This window comes from Cryptomeria japonica, chromosome 5, assembly GCF_030272615.1.
Source record: "Cryptomeria japonica chromosome 5, Sugi_1.0, whole genome shotgun sequence".
NCBI lineage: Eukaryota > Viridiplantae > Streptophyta > Pinopsida > Cupressales > Cupressaceae > Cryptomeria > Cryptomeria japonica.
Genome location: NC_081409.1, coordinates 900,415,849 through 900,441,612, shown reverse-complemented (window position 1 = coordinate 900,441,612; position 25,764 = coordinate 900,415,849). Strand labels below are relative to the sequence as shown.

General features: G+C 35.6%; 1 protein-coding gene across 1 annotated transcript; it reads left to right on the top strand.

Annotated features, from left to right (window-relative positions):
- The first annotated feature begins 1,225 nt into the window (after positions 1–1,225).
- On the top strand, positions 1,226–25,418 carry LOC131034696 (subtilisin-like protease SBT1.7). The gene is made up of 4 exons (XM_057966266.2): positions 1,226–3,534; positions 3,965–4,064; positions 24,846–24,951; positions 25,192–25,418. Exons 1-4 carry the CDS (start codon positions 1,226–1,228, stop codon positions 25,416–25,418), a joined length of 2,742 nt encoding a protein of 913 aa, XP_057822249.2.
- Positions 25,419–25,764: the final 346 nt, after the last annotated feature.

Genomic DNA, 25,764 nt, shown 5'->3' with positions numbered 1-25,764 from the left:
CAAAAGCATAAAAGGCCTTTGCATAGATTTGCAGTCTCTTTTGAGCACTATTAAAAAATGAGAAAGAATCCATACACCATTATTATAAAGAAAGAACAATATTGCCTACAATTTCTCTCACAATAAAAAGTTAATATATGTATGTAATTACGTGTACACTCTCATAAAGTTATAGACTTCTATTTATTCTCTTCTTTAATAGAGAAAAATTACATACAACAACAAGTTGAAGTATGTGCAATGACTTGTAAACTCTTGTAAAGTTATAGACTATTGATCATTCTCTTCTTTGATAGAGTATGCATTCTATCTGGAGCACTATCCCAAAGTTAAAAAAGAGTCCATACAACATAAGTAAAAAGAAAGATCAAGCTCACCTAAAATTGTTTTCACAATAGCAAGTTTTGGCATGTGCAATTAGTTGTCACAAAGTTTTAAACTTTTAATTATTTTCTTCTTTATTAGAAGAAAAATATTTACAATAGCAAAGTTCAAGCATGTGCAATTAGTTGTAAACTCATAAAGTTATAGACTTTTAATTATTCTACTAATAATAATGAATTGCTAATATTTTTTGATGCATTTGAATGTTAGGATTTGAAAATAGGAGCTACAAAAAAAGACAAGAAGACACACATGTATATAACCTTCATTCACCCAAATTTGATTTTAATAGTTTAAATTAATAAAATTATGCACAAAATTAAATACATTTTTATAGATATATACTTGTATACACCTTTTTAATATAATGTTTAAATTTATTTAATTTTTTCCATCAATCACTTATCGGGCTATTCCTTGCACCTCCTATGCCTGCAAGTGCTAGTTTAAATCAATTCTAAACATATAGAGTTTTGACTTTAGTGTGTGGACGAGTACATTGCCATTATACTTCATATTGACGGCATATGCGTTAAATACGAAATTCTAAATGCACACTCCAAAAGAGTAACGACAAGGCTAATTTATTTATTTCCATTGTACGCGGAATCTGGGTCGATGAAGGAGCGCGATCCAAGTGTCCTTCTATTGGCATCTTTTGTTTTGCCGATCAATAAAAATACTGCCTTCGATTATGATCCAGTCGATTACATTTTTTCCCTTTAACAATTATTCATCAGCCTGCAAACGACTTTTTACTCTTCCTATAAAAATCCTCTCTTCATTTTCAAGCCATCGAACAGTTTACCATTTTCTTTTACAAATTTTGTACTTGACAACAATGGAAAATACTTGGTTTGCTACGTTCATTCTGGCATTCCTTGCTGTGTCAGTGACGCAGTTGGGCAAAGCGGAAAGACCAGATGCAGATGCGAGAAAGCCCTATATTGTTCACATGGTTAAGACCATGAAGCCTCATCATTTCGATTTACACCAACACTGGTACGCTTCATTGCTCAGCCAAGTCTCGCGATCAGATCCCAGTGCAAATGAGTTGTTATACACATATGACACTCTTTTGCACGGATTTGCTGCGAGCCTGAGCAGCGCAGAGGCTGAAGCCATGGATGGTATGGAGGGGTGCTTGGCTGTAATTCCAACTTCCTTCACTAAAATTGGCACAACTCACACCCCTGAGTTTCTTGGTCTCGCCTCAATTTCCTCTCATTTTTCTGGACTGTGGTCGGAGTACTCTACATATGGCAAAGATATCATTGTGGGCATGATCGACACGGGAATATGGCCTGAAAGCAAGAGTTTCAATGATGAAGGCCTTGGACCTGTTCCGGCTAGATGGAAAGGCACATGCGAAAGCGGAAAGAACTTCAATTCCTCCCATTGCAATAGAAAAATTATTGGAGCTCGATACTACTACAAAGGCTACGAGCAGTACGGGACTCCTATTAATGAAACCACGGAATACAAATCTCCTAGGGATCGCACCGGCCATGGTACACACACAGCATCAACTGTTGCCGGAGCTTCTGTGCCTGCTGCGAGTTTCTTCGGTTTTGCCAACGGAACGGCCAGAGGGATGGCCCCTGAAGCTAGACTGGCCATCTACAAAGCCTGTTGGGAAGATTACTGCTATGACGTAGACACGGTTGCTGCTATGGACCAAGCTGTTGCTGACGGCGTCGACATCATATCTATCTCAATTCATTCGTCAGGCGATCTGCCATTTGACCAGGACGTTAGAGGCATCGCTGCATTTGGGGCCATGGAAAAAGGTGTTTTTGTTTCGGCAATTGCAGGCAACTACGGACCTTATTCGTCTACTCTTAGTAACACGGCGCCCTGGATGACTACCGTGGGCGCGAGCAGCATTGACAGAGATTTCAGTGCTTCTGTTGTCCTTGGCAATGATCAGATTTATAGAGGTACCTCTACCTATATTCCAGTAAACGGAACGTTCCAAGGGCCTCTTCCTTTGGTTTATGTATCCACTAACAATAGCTCAAGGCGTTGCCTCGATGGCAGCCTTGATCCCAATTTGGTGAAGGGTAAAATCGTTGTGTGCGATCAGCTGCTATTCTCCACCAACGACGATGAGTATGGTCCTCAGGGGAAGGGTGATGTAGTGGCCAAAGCAGGGGGTGCAGGAATGATTGTTGCAAATGAAAGGCTAATTGGGACCCAGCAGCAATCGACGGACGCTTTTAATTTGCCTGCCATTACTGTTAGTTTCACAGATGGAGAAAAAATCAAAGTCTACATCAACAACACCGCCAATAATGCCATGGCCACCTTGAACATCACAGGCTCAACTGTTGTGGGAAACCAAACAATTGCTCCCATGGTAGCTGCGTTTTCTTCAAGGGGCCCAAGCAAGGGGTATCCACACATTCTCAAGCCCGACTTGATTGCTCCCGGTGTGAATATATTGGCAGCATACGCCGGAGACATTGCGGACTATGAGTTATTATCGGGTACTTCAATGGCGTGTCCTCACGTTAGCGGCGTTGCAGCTCTCCTAAAAAGTATACATCCGACGTGGAGCCCTGCGGCCATACAGTCTGCTCTCATGACGTCTTCTTACACGGTTGATAACGCAGGGCAGCCTATTAGGGATTCATATATGGAACCAGCCAACCCCTTTGGAATGGGTGCAGGTCACGTGGATCCAAATGCTGCGGTAGATCCTGGACTTATCTATGACATGGCACCTCAAGACTACATCAACTTCCTCTGTTCCCTCAACTACACCCAAGAAAATATTGCCCTCCTCACAAAAGAGACAGCTTTCTGTCCTATCACCACTTTTGAAGCAGGCGATCTCAACTATCCATCTTTCTCCGTAGTATTTGAGTCAGGGAGTAAATTGCTTCAGGTGAAGAGAAGAAGAGTAACTTATGTGGGTACACAAGCTTCTGCAGTTTATCAAGTCACGGTGAAGAACCCTCCTGGAGTCCACATAAGCGTGGAACCACAGAAATTAGCGTTCACAAAGCTGAATGAGACTGCTAGTTATAGTGTAACCTTCCGAACCAATTTAACTTCTAGTGATGTGACAATTGGATTTGGAGAGATAGGGTGGAAGTGTATCGAAGGTGGGACACAGCTTGTTCGTAGCCCAGTGGCCATAATATGGTAATTTCGTTCAATTCTGGAACTTTTAAATTATTGTTCTCTTAAGCTTAACATTTCCTGTTCTAGCGTGTGATTGATTTCCTTCCAAATCCTCCTCCTCTGGAATCCTCCCGTCAACTGCTCTGATTCTCTCACTTGTATTTAAATAGTGTCAATATGTTCGTGTCTTTACATCTCCAGAGATATTGGTCAGTTTCTAATATGATATCAGATTAATTCCGTCTAATGTCTTTGGTTATTGCACCTTAAATTCGCTGCATAAGTTTATATTTTATTATTTCTCGATATTTCTTGTTTTCTTTATTCAAATTGTTCAACCTAGAGGTACAAGGGGCTACATAGGAAGCCATGAAGGGAAAAGAGGAGGAAGGTGACTGCAATATTTCTGCATAAGGATCTACTAAACATTATTCCATTTCGGAATTTGTAGTCAGAAGAAGAATCAGTGCATTGAATATGATGCTAGCATTGTTAAATTTCATGAAGTATTTTTGTTTGATCCTGGTAGGAGTCTGAACATTACTGTAAAAGTATTGAGTTAAAAAGAAAAAAATATAGTTTATTTCAACAAATATTCAAATGATGAAAAAAAATAATAATTCAATCTATTATCAAGAAGCTTGTTATAATGCAAGTGTTGATGAAGTAAGGATGCATCTTATTATTAAATTGTTTGTGTTCTAAACATATTATTAGACATTATAATATTTCAATAGTCAAGGTAAGTTGAATGGAAGATATACGAGATGAGTTGAACTCATATAAAGTAAAGCTTTTATGTTAAAGCAAAGGGTGAAAAATAAGCCAAGCGTATAGATGTATTGAGTAGAAGGAAAAAAGTCCTTGAAAAAATAAGAATAGAGGTACAACCAAATTTAATGAATTAAAGTATTTTTATGAGACTTATCATAATTTTGTTGTGGCATAAAAAATGACTAATAAACTTAAAATGGTGGACAGAAGAAAATGGATGCATTATTGATTCAAAATGTTATTTTCTCAATGTTGCTAGAGAGTTTATGAACCCATTATGAAGCTACAGACTTGAAGGGATCAACTAAGAAACTGTTCAACGATGAGAGAATTTTGCAACTTGAACAATGATGAACACAAGAGATTGAAATGAAACACTACACAAGAACTTGCTATGAATTTCTTATCATGCTTCTGGATTTGATTGTGTTCAAGATTTTTATCATCAACGTTTTGAATCACACTGTGATTTCTATGAATTGATATGATACAATATGCAAATGAGCTTTCTTATATAGGCTAGAGATGATGGAGCATTATAACTACCCTTGATACATAATTAAATGAATGATGTCAACTTGTACCTATCTAGAATGATACCTAAGATAACTAATATGAAAACTATTAAATGAATGTTTCATGTGACAACTAAGCTATCCTATGTAAACTTAACATATGTGAATAGGTGCTAACCAAGCACTAGTAAAGTAATATACTTATTCACACCAACAACTCCCCTTAAGAGCAACTTCGGGAGAAAAATTGTTATGCAAATGATGCAAGACTAATATGAAGATGCAATATATGGGTCTCAACACCTAGGTCATATTAGGTACCCATTCACAACTAATCATGCAACTAATCTCTCATAAAGGGGGAAAAGGAGAAAACCCAATGGGATAAAACTCCTCTCAAAAAAGGAGATATGCAAAATATATACAAGTGATAGATCATGTGATGTATGGAGGTCTCACATTAATACACCCCAATAACTATATCCATCACGAGAATATAATGCAATTACACCTCAAAGGAAGGGACCCTCATAATGAATAATCCCTTGCAAGAATAGTAAGGGTTGGAAAAACACAATCCAATCTTATAAATCACTTGTCTCCCTTGAGGAAGATGTTAGGATTCCCACAAATACTGAGAGGGGGGGGTGAATCAGTATCTAACCGGTGTACATAATTTCTTATCTTAAAACATGCAAAATATATTATAACAGTGTACCAGTATGCAAGAAATAATACAATAAACAGAATTAAAAACATCCACATGAAAAGCACACCATGACACAAGGATTTAACGAGGAAACCCAATGTGGGAAAAACCTCGATGGGATTTGTGACCCACAATATCCACTTACTGGCCAATAAGAGAATATTACTTACAATAGGGGCCTGCACATGCAAGAAGGCCAACTTCCTAGAGCTCACTGCTCAAATGGGAAGTCTCACTGACTTACAATGTGGATTATACAAATCTAGTATCTTGTACTACTTTGCAATAGTATCTATAATGCCTGATTTAGTACCGGTTGCTTCTCTGCTTCTTACATAAACCCTTTACCCTATATTTCGCATAATAGGTCTTCCTTAATATTTCACATACATCACTTCCTTCACTTTCTTCCTTACTATCTAAAATGTCTACAATGATCTGTTTTCTATATAAGAGTCATTTTACAACATGCCAAGCCGGCTTACAAAGTTTTTTCAATAATAAAAAAAATATAATATAACAAAATCCTATTGGCCTCTGTACCGGTATACTTCCTTTCTTTATGCCGGTTCCGGTGTCCTGAGTGCCGGTGTAGAGTCTGATCGTTGATGCCAGTGCACTAACTTGCCAGTGTAATGTCTTGCTAGTGCCATAGGATTGTAAGGTTGCCATCAATGACAAAACCTTCAATCACATACAATGTCTCATTGGAGTGTGCATATGCCAATAGAAGAAATAAAACCATGTATCGATGCAGGGATGCTTCCTATTCTAGATAAGCAATGAAAGATGAAAGCATGAAAAATGAACATGACATCTCTAAAAACTACTCATATGTGTCCTTGTCTATGAAATATGATGACACGACAATCCAATTAGGTACATGCCCAAACAAACAAGAAATTGACAAGATCGAACTATGTGGAAACTGATATAGAACAAAATCCAATATTGAATATGCTAAAATATTCTTGCCAACCAAATATGAAGGACAATGGTAGTCCCTTTGGTTATGAATGATGAAAATCTCAATCAGTGACTCTAGAGAACAATTCAATAAAAACTCAAAAGTAGAGTCAAGTGTCTCCATAAGTGTCTCACCAAGACTGGGAAAATTATCAATCGGGGAAGAAACAAAGGAGTGAAGGAGACTAAAAAAATATCCTCAAATATGAAATCTAGAAAGAGAAGGGACACCTTCTTAAGCATCTCCTCCAAATCTGAGGTAGAGGAATGAGAGGTCAAGTCAAGAAGGCCTAAGATGAAACCACAATTCTAAAAAACCAAATGACACCTATTGTGTTGAAGTCCTAAAATCCTTGTGAACTCTCAACTCCTATGTAGTAGGGAATAGAAGAGTCATCAGAAGATCAACAAACCCATTATGAGGAACTGCATCACCCCCCATACTAGATGGATTTTGACATCAAAATCCTTACTTTTCTCCAAAATGCAAACTCCATAATACATGTGTTCTACAAATTTGGTATCCTCAACAAAGATTACTAATATAAAAAATAATAAATTAAAACCAATTTTTTATTTATTTAAAGCATCATCTCAAAGTGAGAAGATGACTTGAGATGATAGACATATCCATCTTCTAGTGCTACCAACCTCCAAAAGTGGCCCTTTTACTCTTTAGCCTTTATAGGGGGCATCAAGAGAAGTAATACAATATCCAAGAGCCTAGTAAAAAAGATTCATAGTAAACTTATCAACAAGTACTTTTGCAAGTTCATCATAAAAAAACTAAGTGATGTCAAGTTGGATCCCCATGAAAAGGAAAAGATACTAACTTCAATCTTTGGTACAATCATTTTCAAACCTTGTATCTATATAAAATATTTAAATTAAATTTTTACAGGTTATCTCCCTTACATCACCATTAGTGCATTCTCAGTATTGGGTATGGACACATAAGACATTAATATGACCAAATTTACAATCAAATAAGGTATGATTATAGTGAATGCACTTCAGAGTCCACTTGTCCCATTTTAAATCAGCTCTCTAGTTGCTCTCCTTATTTCAAAAATATCCCTTTTGATCATCAACAAAGATGGTCATATACCCTTAGAAATATTTTATAATTATATATTATAATGCACATCCCTTGATTGGATAATAAACCTTATTTCTACATTTACAAAAATATTTGAGAATCAAAAACATAAATTCTATTCTTGAAGGAATGAACACAAATAGTCCATTGAGAGTGGGGGTGAATCAGTGGATATAAAAAATTAACTTTCTAAACAACTCACACAAATAACTAAAATCAAGAATATCAATTCAAAGAGATGTTAAAAATACATGCACAAGACAAGCACACACATGACACCAAATGTATGAGGAAAACACAATATGGGAAAAACCTCATTGAAAAAAATTGCTACAGTCTAGTTCTCTAATCGAGCCTCATAATGAAATATGTCTTGATTACAAATTTATGGGCACCAACTCGAAGGAGTACCTATATATGATGAAATTTGGAAGATTAAACTATTGTAAAACCAATAAAGATCCAACCACATAAAACCTTAGTTCTTCATCAAGAATCCATCATACATTAATGAAGGGCCTAAAACATGCAAATCACAACAAAATAAAAATATTATACGATTCACATGCTTGATAGGGTTTGATCTCCATTGTTTTTAATCTCCATTGATCTTGTTTGATATGATTGCTATTAGATTTTATGTGTGCATGAGAAAAAAACAATGAATGGATTGTGGTTGTGAATTCACTTGATCACTTGAAGATTGATAGATGCATTATTTAGGATCATGAAAGGATGAAGGAATCCCCCTATATAGAGAACACCTTAGAAAATTGAAGGATAGGATTAAGAGGTAAAAGGATTTAAATGGTCATCTAGGATTAAAGGGTAGGCAGGAAAAATGATAAAATATTAGAGAGGTGTTTAGGATAAAATCAAGAAATAAATGACAAGTGTCATGGAGGGAAAAAGCTAATGAGTTAATTAAATAAATGAATGTCTATTTAATTAATACAAGTTCGGCCAATTTAATAAATAAATTATTTATTTTAATAGGGAACGGCTAGAAAAAGATAAGTGAATTAATTAAATAAATAAAATATTTATTTAATTAGGATAGAACAATTTTAGCTATCTATGGTACCAACCAGGGATAAATTTAAGAAACCACCCCCCAGGCAAAAGTGTAAAATCTTGGTGAATCAAACATTATTTTTTGGGGGAAAATTTCATATTGATGGTGAAATTTTTTTCAAATTTTGAAAAAACATAATTTGTATTGGCAATTTTTTTTTAGGGTATGAAAAATTCCATAAAATCCTCACAAATAATTCATTATTGTGTAGTGAGAATATATAATGTGGGAGGCAAATGTTTTTCATTTAAAGGAAAAAATATATAAGTGTATGGGCGAAAAGTTATACTCTGAAGGAAAAAATAGTTAAGCGTATTAGCTATTTTTATCTACCATTTGAAAATTATTTAATTTTATTGGCTAATATTTCATTATTTATGGAAAAATAAATATTTTATTGGCGATTTCATAAATTGATTACCATTTTTGTTATCTATTAATAATCATTTTCATTATTTTATTAATGCAACATCACATCGAGTCTAGACTCTGCACGATGCATCAATAAGTGTGATCTTATCAACACGTCACATGTATCTAAAATCCATAAATGATTTAAAACCGTTTGATGATCGTAGATCAATGGCTAAAGTTTTATTTTGGCATAAATTTTTAAAGACAACGTAGTTCTCTAGAAAGTTCCTAGAATGTAATTGGAGACAATACGCACATATAAAATCTTATCCTAATCTAGTATAGACTTTAATTAATGTCTTATCACTGACATTCTCTAACTGTGATCCACTAAGAACACACGACTTCCAATCTGGTAATTGGCAGTGGTTTATGGTTGTTTCTAATTTCACACATTCATGTATTGATGATAAAGATTTACTGAGAGATACAAAATATTTATAAAAATTTAAAGGATAAAGAAATTAATACAATTGGTGAATTAATTTCTAGTATCAAGAGCTATTTATAAATCATCTTTGCTTCTTTCTTCTTGAATTAGACTTTGGTAGATAAATTGTCAGACCTGACAATAGTTAAAATTCTTCCTCTAGTTTAGGTCTTTAGGTTGTATAATTTGGTATTCAAATTTTTGAAGATGGGCACTCCTATTCGATTGAGAAGCACATCTGAGGAGGGCCAAATGACCCTTTTGGGATAGTCAAAGACCCAACCCTCCAATCAGTTTGTAAGGAGGTCGGGATGTTCACTACCAAGGCTGTGAGGATGGTATTGGGTCAAGAGTTTTTGAGAAATGATAATAGATACCGTGTTAACATAGACATTATGTCCCGGTTCTTGGTGTCTCTTCTAGACCTCAGAGGAGAAAAGGTGGATATGTTGATGCTATTAAGGAGAGTGTTCAAAGAAGAAATCCTTGCGGATGACGTTACTATTGTCATCTTTGTAGAAGTAGGGTTGGGGATAGTTTGGGCGAGTGATTTACCCAAGCTTCTCCTACCTGACCAAAATGTGGCGAGGAAACCTTTTCTTTTGAACATAAATGCTGAGTAGTTAACACAACATAGGAAATGGGTGTGAATTGGTAAGGATTTACAGGGTGAACTCACAATAATGGTTCCCACTTTTTTGCCACTTTTGACACTGAGATGAACAATTTTAAAATAATCTTCAACTTCTGACAACTATAACTTTTAAACTATTAAGAATTTGAAGATGATGTAAATTATTGATTTGTAGAATTTTGTCTGTAGATTCTATATATATTTTTTTCAAATTTTTCTGGAGGATTTTTTTTTTAATTTTTCAATCTCCCTTGAAATGTAGTTTTTTACAACAAACTACATTTTTTAAGAGTGATGTGCCTCCCGAAACACATAACTTTTTTTCTATAAATGATAAAAACTCAATTCTTTCGAATTTTGGTTTTTAACATCAATATCCAAGGCTTGCAGTTGGTTTGATAGTGATATGTTCAATATTTTTCATTTTATTAAGTTTTGAAGTCCTTCTACTCATAATTCAGACATAGGTTTACGTTTGAACACATAACTTATTCTATATATATCGAAATTCAATTTAATTTTTTTTGTTAGAAAGAAGACATCAATACCGAGGGCTTAGATATTTTTCAGAATTTTTTTGAATTAGTTTCCTATTTTTCCCAATGTATTGAACAGAGAAGTTCATGTTCGGTGAAAAACCTATATTTGGTAAAATTAAAAAAACAAGTTCATAATAAAATCAATATGTAATAAAATTATATTCATTGGAAAGCTTGCTTTCAAGACTATAATACTACATTTTGGGTTGTCAAGATCATTCCATTTGAGCCTTCAAACAAAGGTTTCAAGGCAAAAAATCTGCAAAAAAATGTAGAAATCTGCAGAGAAGTGTTAAAAAAGGGGTTCGAACGAAGGGGGGTTCGAGTGAACCCACCATTTTTAGGGGGGTTCGAATGAAGGGGGGTTCGATCGAACCCGCGCGCTATAATTAAAAATGACATAAATGGGCATTAAAGGTGCTTCGCTCGAAAGATGGGGTTTGAGCGAAGTGGGGTCTTCGCTCGAAACCCAAAGGGTATTCCGTTCGAACACCCCCACTTCGCTCAAACCCCCTATACACAAAATTTTCCACTTTCGCAAATTTCCTTCATTGGCAAAAGTGGGAACCAGCTTTGTGAGTTCACCCTACTCCGAAAAATGGTTTCTCCTAGATGGATTTCAAGACTACGGATGGCTCAAAGAATTCTCAGAGCTTCTCATCTCTGAAGAGTTCTACCTAGATGGAGGGAATGATCCTTAGGGTTACCCATGAAGGGTTTTAGTTTTTTGTCTTGTATTTTAGATACCAATGGTCCACTGTCCATGACCAGTGCCCTAGCCCCTAGTAGTTTTATATTTTTGGCTATTTCCTCACAACCTCCCTCATTTTGGCTTTAATGTTTTGGAGGGATAGGGACTTTGATAGTCGAAAATTATAAATTTGGGCAACATATTAATGAGATTTTTGTAAACTCTAGTTTGTTTCAATTTGCCTTTTATGGATTAAAAAATGCTTTCTATTTCATTGTATTATTAGATCCTACAATGGTAGGATACTTAGCATAATCATTATGTCTTAAAATAACTTAAATAGTTATTGATTTGTGTGGATATAAAATTTCATTTTCACCAATAAAAAATATAAAATTTTAAACAAATGTCAAATCTCATGAAATTAAATCTTGATCAGAGAGAAAGGGAAATTCCATTTTGAACACTAGTTGGGTTTATAAGATTCCAAATATGGGATAGTAATTAGAGGGAATATATGATGAATACTAAGAAGGGGGTGTGAATTAGTATGCCAAAAATCTTTGCACTTAAACACTTTGCTAGACTAACAGTAAACCAATAAAACAATTTAGCAGACAAACCGCTTAGCACACATGCAAACCAAATAGAAAATAATGCATTCACCCATAGAAGCACAAACACCATAACACAAGAGATTTTGACATAGAAACCCAAATGGGAAAAACCATGATGAGATGCAACTCACAAGTAACTATCTATAGAATAGGAACTGGACCAGTTAAGGTCGTACAATGTTCTTTACCATAATAGATCCTGTTAGGAGTCTCAATCTTTGTTAGGAGATAAGTCCAATTAAAGACTACCTTGCTAGAGGATTTTAGATCCACAGATGTGAACCACCTTGTTAGAGGATTTACAAAAGGCTTTTGGGCCTACCTAGTTAAGGGCTACAGACTTGTCGAAGATGTGAGTAATCAACAAGTGAGTGATCTAGCTAATAGCACAGATTGCTTGGCTAGATCCTTGATAGCTCGTTCCTAATGCATTATAGCATTACTTCAGTATTCTACACATTCATACTCTCTCTAGCTCATCAACCACCTTAAATCCTCGCAACAACATCAACAACATAAAACCCTAGACATGATGTCCTTATAAAGAAATCTAATTTCATGTCGGTCCAATAGGATTACAATACAATTTCCTAGGTTCAATGCATCTAGACAAATACAGTGACACGACACAAAAAGTATTGTTAAAGTGTCGGCACCATCAAACAATCAGTGGATGGTAACTCATCACAAAATGTCGGTTGGTAACTCATCATAGAGTATTACCGGTTCATACAAAATAACAGTTCAAGCAAAATACCGGTTGCCAGTTTGAGAAAATGAAGACTAGGAAATATGTGTTCTTCTGCTTTGATGCTTCGTACCACTTGAGATCCTCAAACCGCTTGGGGTCAACATACCGCTTTAGATCGGTAATCACTTTCTGCAAAACATCAATAGTCTAAGGACTATAATCCATCATATCGGTTGGAACATGTACCAGTTGAGCTTTAACTTATACATACAAAAATGATCTCAATGCAAGTGTGTGTCCGTCAATGACAATCACAACATAATCATCAAAAATGCCAACAATATCCCCCTATGGCATTGATGGCAACACTTAGGAAATTTTGATATCTAAGTGTTTTACAACAAAAATATGCTTGAATCAAAATTACTCCCCCTAAGCATATACACTATCCCTTTTGCAGAAAATACAATGTATACTACTTCTTAATAGAAATAACATGAAAGTATACATCAAAACATTCAAAATTTATATTCTCCCCCTTTGCCAACAATGACAGCAAAATAGTACAAACTAACCCCTGTGTCATTAGTATTAAAAGAATAAGAGTTTATGACAATAAAGAATAAAACTTGTCAAAAACTGATTTGAAGTCCTGAAAAAATTATTTCATAGATAAGGACCATGACTCAAGTAGGGAAGTAGCCACTTCCTTCTCTGTCTACATCTGGGAGACTTGTTCTTCCATGGCGTCTAGTGTGCTCATCTCGTGAGTCACTGTTAAAGCATCCAGATTGAGATAACATTTCAGAAGTATCTACAGGCGTAGGAGTAGAACCAATTGGAGTTCCTACAAATCTCAAGTCCAGTTGCTTATTTCCAACTCTATTTTGGCAGACTGAATATGAAACCGATGAACGGTTTTCCCATAAGCTGTAAAAGAGTCATATGGTAGCTTGAAGGTACTCACATACAACTACAAGTCAGTTTGAAGCTTTTGCTTTTGTGCAAGCACGTCATCATAGAAGAGATGGGGTTGGCAAATCTTACTTAGTAGTAGATTCCTCTCATCCAGAGCATTCCTTATATCTTTTTGTGCCTTTTGTAGTTCGGACCGGAGCTCATTAAGCTTCTTCACCAGGGCAATGTTGAGAGCCTTTTGATGCTCTTTCTTGACATTTGCCTCTGCTACCTCTTCTAGGCTCTGCATCTAATCATCCACTACTATGCATAGGAGCTTCAGTTGTGCCAATAATGAGTCAGTACTAGGGAGATTTGTGCTGGGTAACAAATCGGTTAGAGTGTCCACCGTAGCTTGGATCACATCTTCCCCCTTCTTCCTCCTTAACACTTCAAGGAATTCTTGAGCAACCTTAATGCTCTGTAGCAGCTCAATTTCACTTGTAGACTAGAGGTCAATAGGACTGGTGAGGTTAGCTGGTTTGGCTTGACTACTGGTTGCCTTTGGAGTCTCCATCTGCATGCTCTTTTCCACTTCTGCTTCCTTGTCTTCCTCTGCCTTCTTCTTCTCTGCTTCTTTTCTCTTTTCCTCTTCCTTATCCTCCTCTGCCTTATTTTTCTCTACTTCCTTCCTTTTCTCCTCTACCTTGTCTTCCTCTTCCTTCTTCTTTTTTGCTTCCTTTTGCTTCTCCTCTTCCTTTCTCTTCTCCTCTTCCTTTCTTTTCTTCTCTTCTTCATTTCTCTTTTCATCCTATTTCTATTTCTCCTCATCTTCTTCCTTCTTCTTCTTGTCCTCTTCATCCTTCTTCTTCTTCTCCTCTTCATCCATCTTCTTCTTCTCCTCTTCTACTTTCTTCTTCTCCGCTTGCCTCTTTACTTCCTCCTTTTTCTCCTCAGTTTCCTTTTTCTTTACTTCCTAGTCTGCCTACTTCTCCTGTCCTGTTGCTTCCGATGGTGTACCCTGAGCAACATCCTCTCCATCTAGAGCATTGACATCAATGGTGTCTATTGATTCAATAACCAGGTTTCCTTCATTATCAAACACTTCATCCGATTTAGTTATTGCTGGTTCTTGCTCAGCCTTCCTGTTAGCTTCAGCCACCTAATGCATCTTAAGAGCTTCTAGAGAAAGAGTGTGTGTATTCTTGAGCACTTCTTGACCCTTTCCTTCCAGTAACAGGATTCTTCTTCTCCTCATGAAGAAGAGGCCTTTGTATTTATTCATTACTTTGAACAGTTCTGAATTTGATACATCAAGAAAATGTTCAGCAAAAACTTTCTCTCTCATTTCCTATTCCTTCTCTATGGCAATGCACCATTTATTGTTTAAGGAATTATACAAAGAATCTCGTATCTCACATCTAATTTCTGAAGGCAATCGATCATTAACACATAAATACTTAATGATTTCTTTTTCAACTGCTTCTTTTTCATCATCATTGAAATCATCAAAATAATCAATCAAATCATTCAACACTTTTCTCCTAATATTTTTGATGGTTCTTTGACAATGTGTCAAAGGTTTGTAGGAAGAAATGTCAATATTTAGCGGTGTCGATGATGCCAGTTCATTCTTTGTCCTTTTCTTTGCTTGTCTTGTCTTCTTGGGTTTTTCCTCAAACACAATTTCTTTTGAGTCCGGAGAGGCATTCCTTGTCTTCCTTTTTCTCTCAAATACTTTGGCAGGTGCCGCTACCAGTTTCTTCTTTGCAAGTGATCGCTTGGTCACTTTGGGACTAGCTGTAGTAACTGGTGTCAATGTCGAAGGCACTGCCTTTCCTTTCTTTTCAGGAGGTTCTACAACTGGTCCTACCCTTTCCAGATAGGTGCCAGTTCTCTTTGCCTTGGGATCTAGGGGTGAGGCAATTAGCATAGAGGCATACCCATCCAACATATCATACATCACCTCATAGCCCATAGGCTCCACTTCATCCTGTTTGGGCTCAACAGCCTCCATTATGCATTGATCCACATTGATGATAAAGAAGATATCATCTTCATACTTCTTGAAAATGTCACTGGATATTCTCATACTTAGGCTCATCTTTCTTTTGAACTCATCAAAGTACCTATTCAAAACATCAGGGTAGCCGATTCCAACTACTTGCAGGATTTCTTTGATCTGCTTGGTAATCGGTTGGTCTGCAGACCACTGAATATCTCCCACTCCAAGAAAGTAACCTTGGAAGTAGAAAAATAGTCCTACTAGAAGTTGTCCAAACTTGAATTTTAATGCATTATCCTGATTGATTGACTTAAGATTCAACAAGAGTTGCCTTTGCATACCGATGCAGAGGTCAAATGATGCATCTTCCTTGATCATCCGGTAAGCGGCATTTACAGCTGCAACAGATATAGAGTTAATTTTTTTGGCAGAGAACATCCGGTATCCAAACACCATGCATGCATATTTCACGAGGTCATCCTGGATGGAATTAACAGTCATTCCTCGTGAGTCGCTCACTGAACCGGTGAGCTTGGACATTTCCATCTTGCTGACCTTCCTAAGGGCTAGCACTTCTCCTGTATTGCAGAAACTAGTGATGTAATGAATAGCTTGTAGAGTGATATCATGTGTTCTCTCCAGGTACATCTTGTCACCATGAACTCTACTCAGAATTATTCTAATATGATCATCTATGAAATCCTCAAGGGAGTAAACCACATTGTGAAGTTTCTTCTTCTCCAAAATGCTATACTTTGGTTTGATCTTTTTATCCTTCCCACAGAATAGACCTAGCTGCGAATGGATCACAAGAGACCCTAGGTCTTCGATTTTGTAGTCTATATAATCTGAAATCCCTTCCTCTACTATAACCCCAGCCGGTACTTGTGACAAAGCATTATTTCATTTTTCTTTGAATGAAATCCATAGAGTCGACAATTGCACTAGAACTATCATGAGATGCGGAAGCCATGACAAAATTGAAAACTCGAGAAATACCTTTCTAAAATTGAGAATTTAGGGCTTTGCAAATTCCACTTCGCCTTCCACTTCGTCAGTTGCTGAATCATCGTTTTGGATTCTTCTCTTGACCGTTTATAATTTGCTTTTGAATCTCCTTAAAGGTTTCTAAATTTCTCTAAATCGCAACACAAATCACTTTTTCATTTCTCTGCACTTGAAAACCTTCTTCACTCGAAAAAAATGATAGTGAGAAATGATTTGAAAATTCCTTTTAAACATATTCGTCACCTACCATAATTAATGCTCCATGATTAGGGCGTAAACCCTAATTTTCCTTTTACCATTTCCGGTCTTCTGCCAAATGACAAGTATCACATACTAGTTAAGGTCTTTTACTAGTGTAAACTGGGGGTTCGAAACATTTCACCGTTTGCTCCCCCTAAGCTTTTCTGATGCTTAGTTTGCTAGTTCCAATATTTCCACACTAGGTGCAGAAATCGGTTCTTTTTGTAACACCACTGGTTTCTTCTTCCAGGTTTTGTTCATATCCACTTGAACAGTGTCAATATCAATCTTTCCTTCTGGAGTGACTGGTATATCATCTGATATGTTCTTTCTTGATCTGCAGAATTTGGCAATGTGACCCTGTATTGCAATGATAGCAGACCATTCCAGGTGCTCTCCAAGGTCCATTATTCATGTTGTGGTTCTTCCTCCTGCATGTTGTAGTAGTGTGACCATGACCATGATAGACCATATAGTTTGCTCTCCATCCAGTTGCCACTTGATAACCACCGCTTCTTGACTGATGATTGAAGTTATTAAACAGGTTGTGATTCCGGTTCACAAAAGGTTCAGGACCAACTCCTTGAGTCCTCTAAGGATATCTTCTAGTGTTGTTCATAACAAACCTGCATTCAGATTCTCTATGCCCAAACTTGTTGTATGTATAACAGTTACCATTGAATCTATAGGATCTAGGCTTATCATTTAGAAAATAAGGAAAATTATTGTAAGCCTTACTCCTACACATATTTGCAGTATGTCCTTCTTTAAGACAGTTAAAGCAAACAGGTTTAAAATTTTGCTTACCTTTATCCTTTGATGCCGGTTGTTTCTTTGATGCTCTAGAATTTGTACCAGAGGTCTCACCTTCCTCATGACTGGAATAACCAAGTCCATCAGCATTCTTGACAAGTTTGGCAGATTCAAGCTTTTTCTCTAGCTTGACAGTACCTTGTTGAACTTAGCAAGTATTTCCTTTGACTCAGAGAGTTCTTTGGAAATAGCAGCATTTGTTTCCATCAGGTTTTCATTCTCAGAGATGGCAATGTGTATTTCTCCTGGCATGTCTTCCTTTTCCACTTTGCTCGCATGGAGTTGAGCAGTTAGGGCACTAATCTCTTGCTTCAGCTTGGAGATTTCACGATCTTTATCTTTTATCAGATCTTCAGCTTTCCTCCGACTCTCAAGCTCTTGGCACATTCAGATAGTCAATCCTTCCAACTCCTTTCTCAAATTGGAATTGGATTCATTCAACTTTTCTACTTCTTGGATTAGGGCTTCCATGTCCGCTTCATCAGAAGAACTATTTTTAGATAGCTCCATCAACTTTTCAGCATGTTCTCTCCTCTTTTCTTGAGATGCCTTATATTTGACCATAAGATCATCATAGGCTTGCTCAGACTGAGTGAGCCGATGAGTAAGTTCCCTCAATGTGTATTCCCCCATATCTCTTCCCAAGTGGTTAAACTTATAGAAAGGGTGGCTCTGATACCAATTGATGAATACTAAGAGGGGGGGGGTGAATTAGTATGCCAAAAACCTTTGCACTTAAACACTTTGCTAGACTAACAGTAAACTGGTTAGCACATATGCAAACCAAATAGTAAACAATGCATTCACCCACAGAAGCACAAACACCATAACATGAGATTTTGACATAGAAACCCAAATGGGAGGACCCACGATGAGATGGAACTCACAAGTAACTATCTACAGAATAGGAACCATATCGATTAAGGTCATACAATGTTCTTTACCAGAACAGATCCTGTTAGGAATCTCAATCTCTGTTAGGAGATAAGTTCAATTAAAGACTACCTTTCTAGAGGATTTTAGATCCACAGATGTGAACCACCTTGTTAGACGATTTACAAAAGGCTTTTGGGCCTACCCGGTTAAGGGCTACAGACTTGTTGAAGATGTGAGTAATCAACAAGTGAGTGATCTAGCTAATAGCACAAATTGCTTAGTTAGATCCTTGATAGCTCGTTCCTAATGCATTCTAGCATTACTTCAGTCTTCTACACATTCATACTGTCTCTAACTCATCAACCACCTTAAATCCTTGCAACAACATGAACAACATAAAACCTTATACATGATGTCCTTATTAAGGAATCTGATTTCATGTCAGTCCAATAGGATTACAATACAATTTCCTACGTTTAATGCATCTAGACAAATTCAATAACACGACACAAAAAGAACCGTTAAAGTGTCGGTACCGTCAAACAATCGGTGGATGGTAACTCATCACAAAATTCCAGTTGGTAACTCATCACAAAATGTTGGTCGGTAACTCATCACAGAGTATTATTAGTTCATACAAAACACCGGTTCAAGCAAAATATCGGTTGCCGGTTTGACAAAATGAAGACTGGGAAATATGTGTGCTTTGATCCTTCGTACTCCTTGAGATCCTCAAGCCTCCTGGGGTCAACATACCGCCTCAGATCGGTAATCACTTTCTGCAAAACATCAATAGTCTAAGGACTATAATGCATCATACCGGTTGGAACATGTACCGGTTGAGCTTTAACTTATACATAGAAAAATGATCTCAATGCAAGTGTGTGTCCATCAATGACAATCACAACATAATCATCAAAAATGCCAACAAGATATTGTTGAACATAGTAGGTCTACTCTAATTTCTTATCTAAAGTTAAAAAACAAACTCAGTGTCACTTCTGAGATGACCTTTTCTAAAAGATATCTGAAGTGCTGGACAAAGAAGTATTTGAAAAAGCATAATGTTAAGGATCGAATATGAGTGATAGCATCCAATAAGGATCACAATGTCTATGAGCTACATTATTTCAACATTGTCGAGAACAAGGAAAAGGATGAAGATTAAATTTAAGTTTTGTCAGTATTTAGGTGTAAGTGACACTGATTTTTTTAACTATAAAGAGTCGGCTACTGCAATTATGTTATTAATATCATGCTAGATTTTTGTTTTCTTCTATTTTGGTTGGCTATTTACCTCTACTATGTAGGTAGAGAGCTTACATTTCGGGACAACTTTTTGTAGTCTTTGAATTGCAAAATTGAAAAAAAAAAGTTAACGATTATTGAAATTTAATTTATATATTTTAATATAAATGTTATACATTAAGAAATATCTAGAATTAAATAATACACTTCTTAAATAAAATAAAATATTTAGTTAAATAAAAGTTAAAATTTTATTAAATGTAATATTTTAAAGATGGAAATATATTTAATATCTTATACATAAATGCATTTCAAATATTTATATCATACGATGCTTTTAATTTATAATTAAAATTATAATTAATTTGATTAATGATAAATAAATAAATAAATAAATATATTAATTTATTTTGAAGTATATTACTTTATTTTAAATCTTTTTAATCCGTTTTTGTATAAACTGATTAATTTCTAGTCACGACTTTGAATATGACTGCTATAAATATTGGTAATAGTTTTAACTATTTATGAGCATGATAATTTTCAACATATTACAAAATAAAATATAATCAATATAATTTAAAAACTATTTATTAACATTTTAAATACTATGATTCTTTATATATAATTTCAGGCATAGATGCTCTTGTCCATTAGATGATCATAGATCAATGATGTAAGGTGTATTTTGAGCCGAATGTGGGAACGATAATTTTGTTTGTAAACTTCTAAAGGAAACACATGTCATTGAACATTGACACGAAAGAAAGGCTATGGCCCATGGGAGGATGAAGTGTCTGGTGACGTGGCATTTGGGTGTCAAAAATCCTATGTATAATGGGACCCATGACAACTGACAATGGATATCCAATGATATTACCTTAACGTACACAGGCCACTAAATGGTTAACATTTAGGTATTTTGAGAGATAATGTGGAAATGTACCCAAGGAGGGTCACATATTGCGCAAAGCCCAATTGTCGTAAGCATTGAATCTTCCAAGTGTCTCTTTCATCGCATTTGTATCATTATATAACATTTATAATAATATATATTTAAATGTACCGTTAATTACTACTACTTATAATTTAGCCTTCTCATATGTAGTAGGACATAGTGCTATATAGAAATGTTTTTGATTTGAAATATTCTCGATCAATTTCACATATAATTATACCACTTATAACATAATCTTATATTAAAATATTTTAAATATAGATCATGAATTTTCAATGGATATGCATATAAATAAGACATCAAGGTGTCCACTTTATATTGATAAATGAAGAATACTATAATATATTGTATGACTACTTTCTCTAACATGAAATTAGAATAATTTAAGTTTTTCCAATCAAAGTCTTCAATCTTATGTAATATAGTTCATGTGTAAAAACCATTGAAAGCTGTACATTGTAATGATTAAAGCCAGTCATTAAAATATAAAATATTATATTCCTTTTTGACAATTTAATAAAGGCCATTCATGTTGAAAAGGATCTAAGAAATGTGAAAAAGGCACACTAAAGTAAATTTCATATATATATATATATTTGTGTGTATGTGTGTGTGTGTGTGTGTGTATTATGAATTTTGTTTTACACACTTAATTTCATTTTAAATCATAATTTTGTTTCTATTTTTAAAACATAATTGTTCAATATTTTGATGATAATTTTTGAAGATTCAAATTGGGTTTCTCTAAAAATCATGTAAAATCAACAATACTAAACATGTGAATTCAACCTCCAACATTTTAGATTTTGGATTCAAAATTTAGTCTTGTCATATTCATCATATTGTACCCCAATCTTGTAATTTTTTCTCCATTTGCTTCATTTCATGATTCTTTTATAAATAATTTGATCAATTTCATTAAATAGACCCATTAAGTACATTATAAAGCTTTAAATGATGCTTTATATTTAAACTATACCTTTGGATTATGTTTTTGCCTTGCAATGATGTTTCATGACCTATTATACCTCAAGTGGTCAAGCTTTAAATTTTCTCACTTGTGTATTATTGGAGCTCTCTATGTTACTAGTGGTCATCTTAGAATCACAACTTCTTGAAATAATAAAAATAATGAAATGTGACCTCGGTCATTCTAATAATGATTCTATGTTTTAGATGGAACAATACATATTTCAATCTTGCATAAAAGTGAATTTTAATCCATCAATTTGAATTTTCTATTTGTTCCTGTTGATACCTAGAGCACGTATTCTAATTAGGTTCCTTAAATTTGATAAAAGATTTAGTGGTGTCTAAAAACATTTTTAAGGAACATATTGAATTGAGAGGATCATGTTTTCTTCAAACACAAACTTGGATGAGCTAAATTAATGATGATGAACTGTAAGCATGCAATATGCTCCTAAGATGATGATGCAGTGATAATACACTTCATTTTGAATATTTTATAATTGAATATAAATATACAAGTTATATATTCTTCTTTATGTTATATGATTCTTTTTTGAACTAGTGTTTATCTTTAAATACACCACTATAAAATGAAATTTTAAAAGTTATGTATTTTAGTGAACTCAAAATGATCAATAAAAATCCTTATCATGAAATTTAAAATAAAACACACTTTAGAAAACCCACAATAACTAATAACAAAATATAAATTAAAATTGAACTTTTCAAATTTAAAGATTTAATATTCAAATCTACTACCATGAAACTAATTTAAATCAATTGTTAACATATAGAGTTGTGACTTTGTTATGTGGATGAGTACAATGCCATTATACTTCGATGACATATGCGTTGAATATGAAAGTCTAAATGCACTCTCCAATGCCATTATAGTTCAATGGATAATTTATTTATTTCCATTGTACACAGAAATCATCCTCGACAAAGGACCTTGATCCAAGTGTCCTTCTATCGACAATTGTTGTTTTGCCGATCAATTAAAATACTACCTTCAATTGTAATCGAATCAATTTCATTTTTTCCATTGGCCTGCAAATGACTTTTTATTCTTTATATAAAAATCATATGTTCATTTTCAATCCATCCAATAGTTTACCCTTTTCTTTTTCAAATTTTTTACTTAACAATAATGGAAAATACTTGGTTTTCTACGTTCATTCTCGTATTATTTGCCATGTTAGCTACACAATTGGGAAAAGTGGAAAGACCAGATACAAATGTATTGAAAGTGGGACATAGATTGTTCGTATCCCAGTCGCCATAATATGGTCATTTTATTCAATTTTGGAACGTTCAACTTATTCTTCTCATAAGCTTAACATTTCCTATTTTAGAGTGTGATTGTTTGGATGAAGAAACAAATTTAAATAGCAAATTAAAACAAAATTATAAACACACAACACTGACAAATGAGACACACAGATTTATCATGGTTCGGCAATTGCCTATGTCCACACTTGAAGCAGGGGAATCAATTGACTAATAACCAATGTGGTTTACACATACACAACTACAAGCAGCTCCATAATTAACCTCTACAAATGAATTACAATCAGCTCTTAAAGAGCTTACAAGGAGAAGTTGAAGAGATAAGAGTTTCGGCGGCAAGAGGAAGGAGTCCATTGGACTTCACTTCCAACAATCTCCCACTAAAGACCAATGAACTGCTGCAACAAGTCGATTCCCCCACTCTATCCTACTATCAGTTATTGGAAAGATCGAGAGAAGCTGGGCAGAAATCGAACTTGTCCCACTTAACTACTTTAGTGAGCACATCAGTTGGATTCCTGTAGGTATGAATCTTATCTACATGAAACTTGCCTTCTTCGACCATATGGCAAACATAATGACTACAAACATCAACATGCTTTGAATGCGGCTGAGATGACTAATGTTTAGTCATAAAAATGGCATTGTTGTTATCACAAAACAAAGAAAAATCTGATTTCTTCAACCCTAATTCGTTGAACAAGAGTTGCAACAATACCATCTCTTTTTCTCCTTCAGAAAGAGCTATGTATTTAGCCTCTGTAGTCCATTGAGCAACTGTATTTTGCAATTTTGGAGCCCAACTAATCGCTGCCCCAATAAATGTGAAAGCATAACCTGAAGTAGACTTTCTTTTGTCTAAATCATCAGCAAAATCAAAATCGATAAACCCTTACAAAACTGCCTTGTCCTTTCCAAACCATTTAAACAAAAATCAGAAGTACCCCTGAGATACCACAAGATATACTTGACCGTCTCCCAATGTGATTTGCCCGAATTAGCCATAAATTTGCTCACCAATCCCACGACATGAGCAATGTCCGGTCGAGTAGACACCATAGCATACATGAGACTTCCAACTACAGATTTGTATGGAATTTTATCCATAAAATCCTTATCTTCTTGTGTTTTTGGATACAATTGAGAAGACAACTGAAAATGAGAGGCTAAGGGTACACAAACAAACTTAGCATCTGCCATACCAAATATGTCCAAAATTTTTTTAATGTAGTCTTGCTGAGATAGTTTGAATTCTCTCTTTTTCCTATCCCGAAAACTAGTCATTCCTAGAATCTTCTTTGCTGCCCCTAAATCTTTCATGGCAAATTCCTTTGCTAAGTGAGTTTTAAATTCACTCACAATCTTAATGCTTGTGTCGGCCAATAGCATATCATCCAAATAAAGGAGAAGAATGACAAATTCGCCATTAGGAAGCTTCTTGAAATAGATACAAGGATTAGACTCGCTGCAATTAAACTTGTGATCAATCAAGAATTTGTCAAATTTAAGATACCATTGATGGGGGGCTTACTTAAGCCCATACAAACTATGTTTCAATCTGCAATAGAGGTCTTCCTACCCCTTTTTAATAAACCCTTCCAGCTGATGCATAAATAGTTCCTCATCAAGATCGCCATGGAGAAATGTCGTCTTCACATCCAGCTGTTCAAGTTCAAGATCCCAAGCTGCAACTAAGTCTAATACTTCTCAGATAGTAGTCCTTTTGACTACTGGTGAGAAAATTTCTTTCAAGTTGAGGTCTTGTTGCTGAGCATATCCCTTTACAACTAGTCTTGCTCGAAATCTTTTGTGACCATCGACTTCATCTTTTAGTTTATACACCCACTTATTTCTTAATTCCTTTCTATCAGGCAGAAGTGGCACCGAATCCCATGTCTGATTCCGCAATAGTGCATCCATTTCTTCGCACATTGCAGCATGCTAGTTATCACAGTCTACATTTTTACAAGCTTCTTTGTATGTTGCAGGCTTTGTTTGATTAGAGATGAGCAAAGTAGGTTCTGCTTCTTCACAAAATAATAAATCATAGTTAGAAAAATTTGCAGGAGGTCGCCTCTGTCTAGAAGATTTCCTCAATTGACTCTTTGTTTTTAGTAGTAGAGTCATTCAATTTTTTTGATCCCTATTAATGAAAACTAATATCTCTCCCATTTTTAATTGGCCTGTTAGTTTTACTGTTAATTTCCCTATCTGCAGGGAAATCAGCGACCTATGGAGTTTTGTCCACATTGGGTGTAGACAAGTCATGGGAGAGTGCACCTGCAGAGGCATCTTTCTCTGCCTACGTTGGACGTATGGGTAGGGAGCTAGGTCTGCAGGAGGGGACTGCCACATCACCGTTGGCAGGGAAGGTGCACCATGGTGGCAGGGAGCCTATGAAGGCTGGTGAGCGTAGGGGAAGGTGGGGTGGAGAGCTCGTGTAGTGAGGGCCTACGTGAATCTCATGAGGGAGACTGCAAGGGGCCTATGTGGAGGGTGAGGTAGCTGCGAGGAGCTTGCGAAGAAGAAGATGTTCCTGGGTGCGGAGACAGGGATGTAGGGAACCGTGAGGTGTGCAGACCATTCCGTCCAAGAAAGGTAGATTGTGATGTAGGCTGTGGCAAAAAGTGATTCTTCCTGCAAACCTTTGAAGACTGTGAAATCGTGTCCAGTTCTTCACGAGGTGTTGTTTCAAATGGCAGTGGGCTTTCATAAGAGATACTATCTTCTTCAGTATTCTTAGTCTGAGAATTGTATTTAACTGAGGTAGATGTCATAGGGGCTCCCACT

Excerpts from the sequence above, each read along its gene's own strand:
- LOC131034696 (XM_057966266.2), top strand. The coding sequence starts at position 1,226 with ATGGAAAATACTTGGTTTGCTACGTTCATTCTGGCATTCCTTGCTGTG. Across the intron at positions 3,535-3,964 it reads AGCCCAGTGGCCATAATATG|TCAGAAGAAGAATCAGTGCA; the intron begins GTAATTTCGTTC and ends CGGAATTTGTAG. Across the intron at positions 24,952-25,191 it reads ACATTTTTACAAGCTTCTTT|GGAAATCAGCGACCTATGGA; the intron begins GTATGTTGCAGG and ends CCCTATCTGCAG.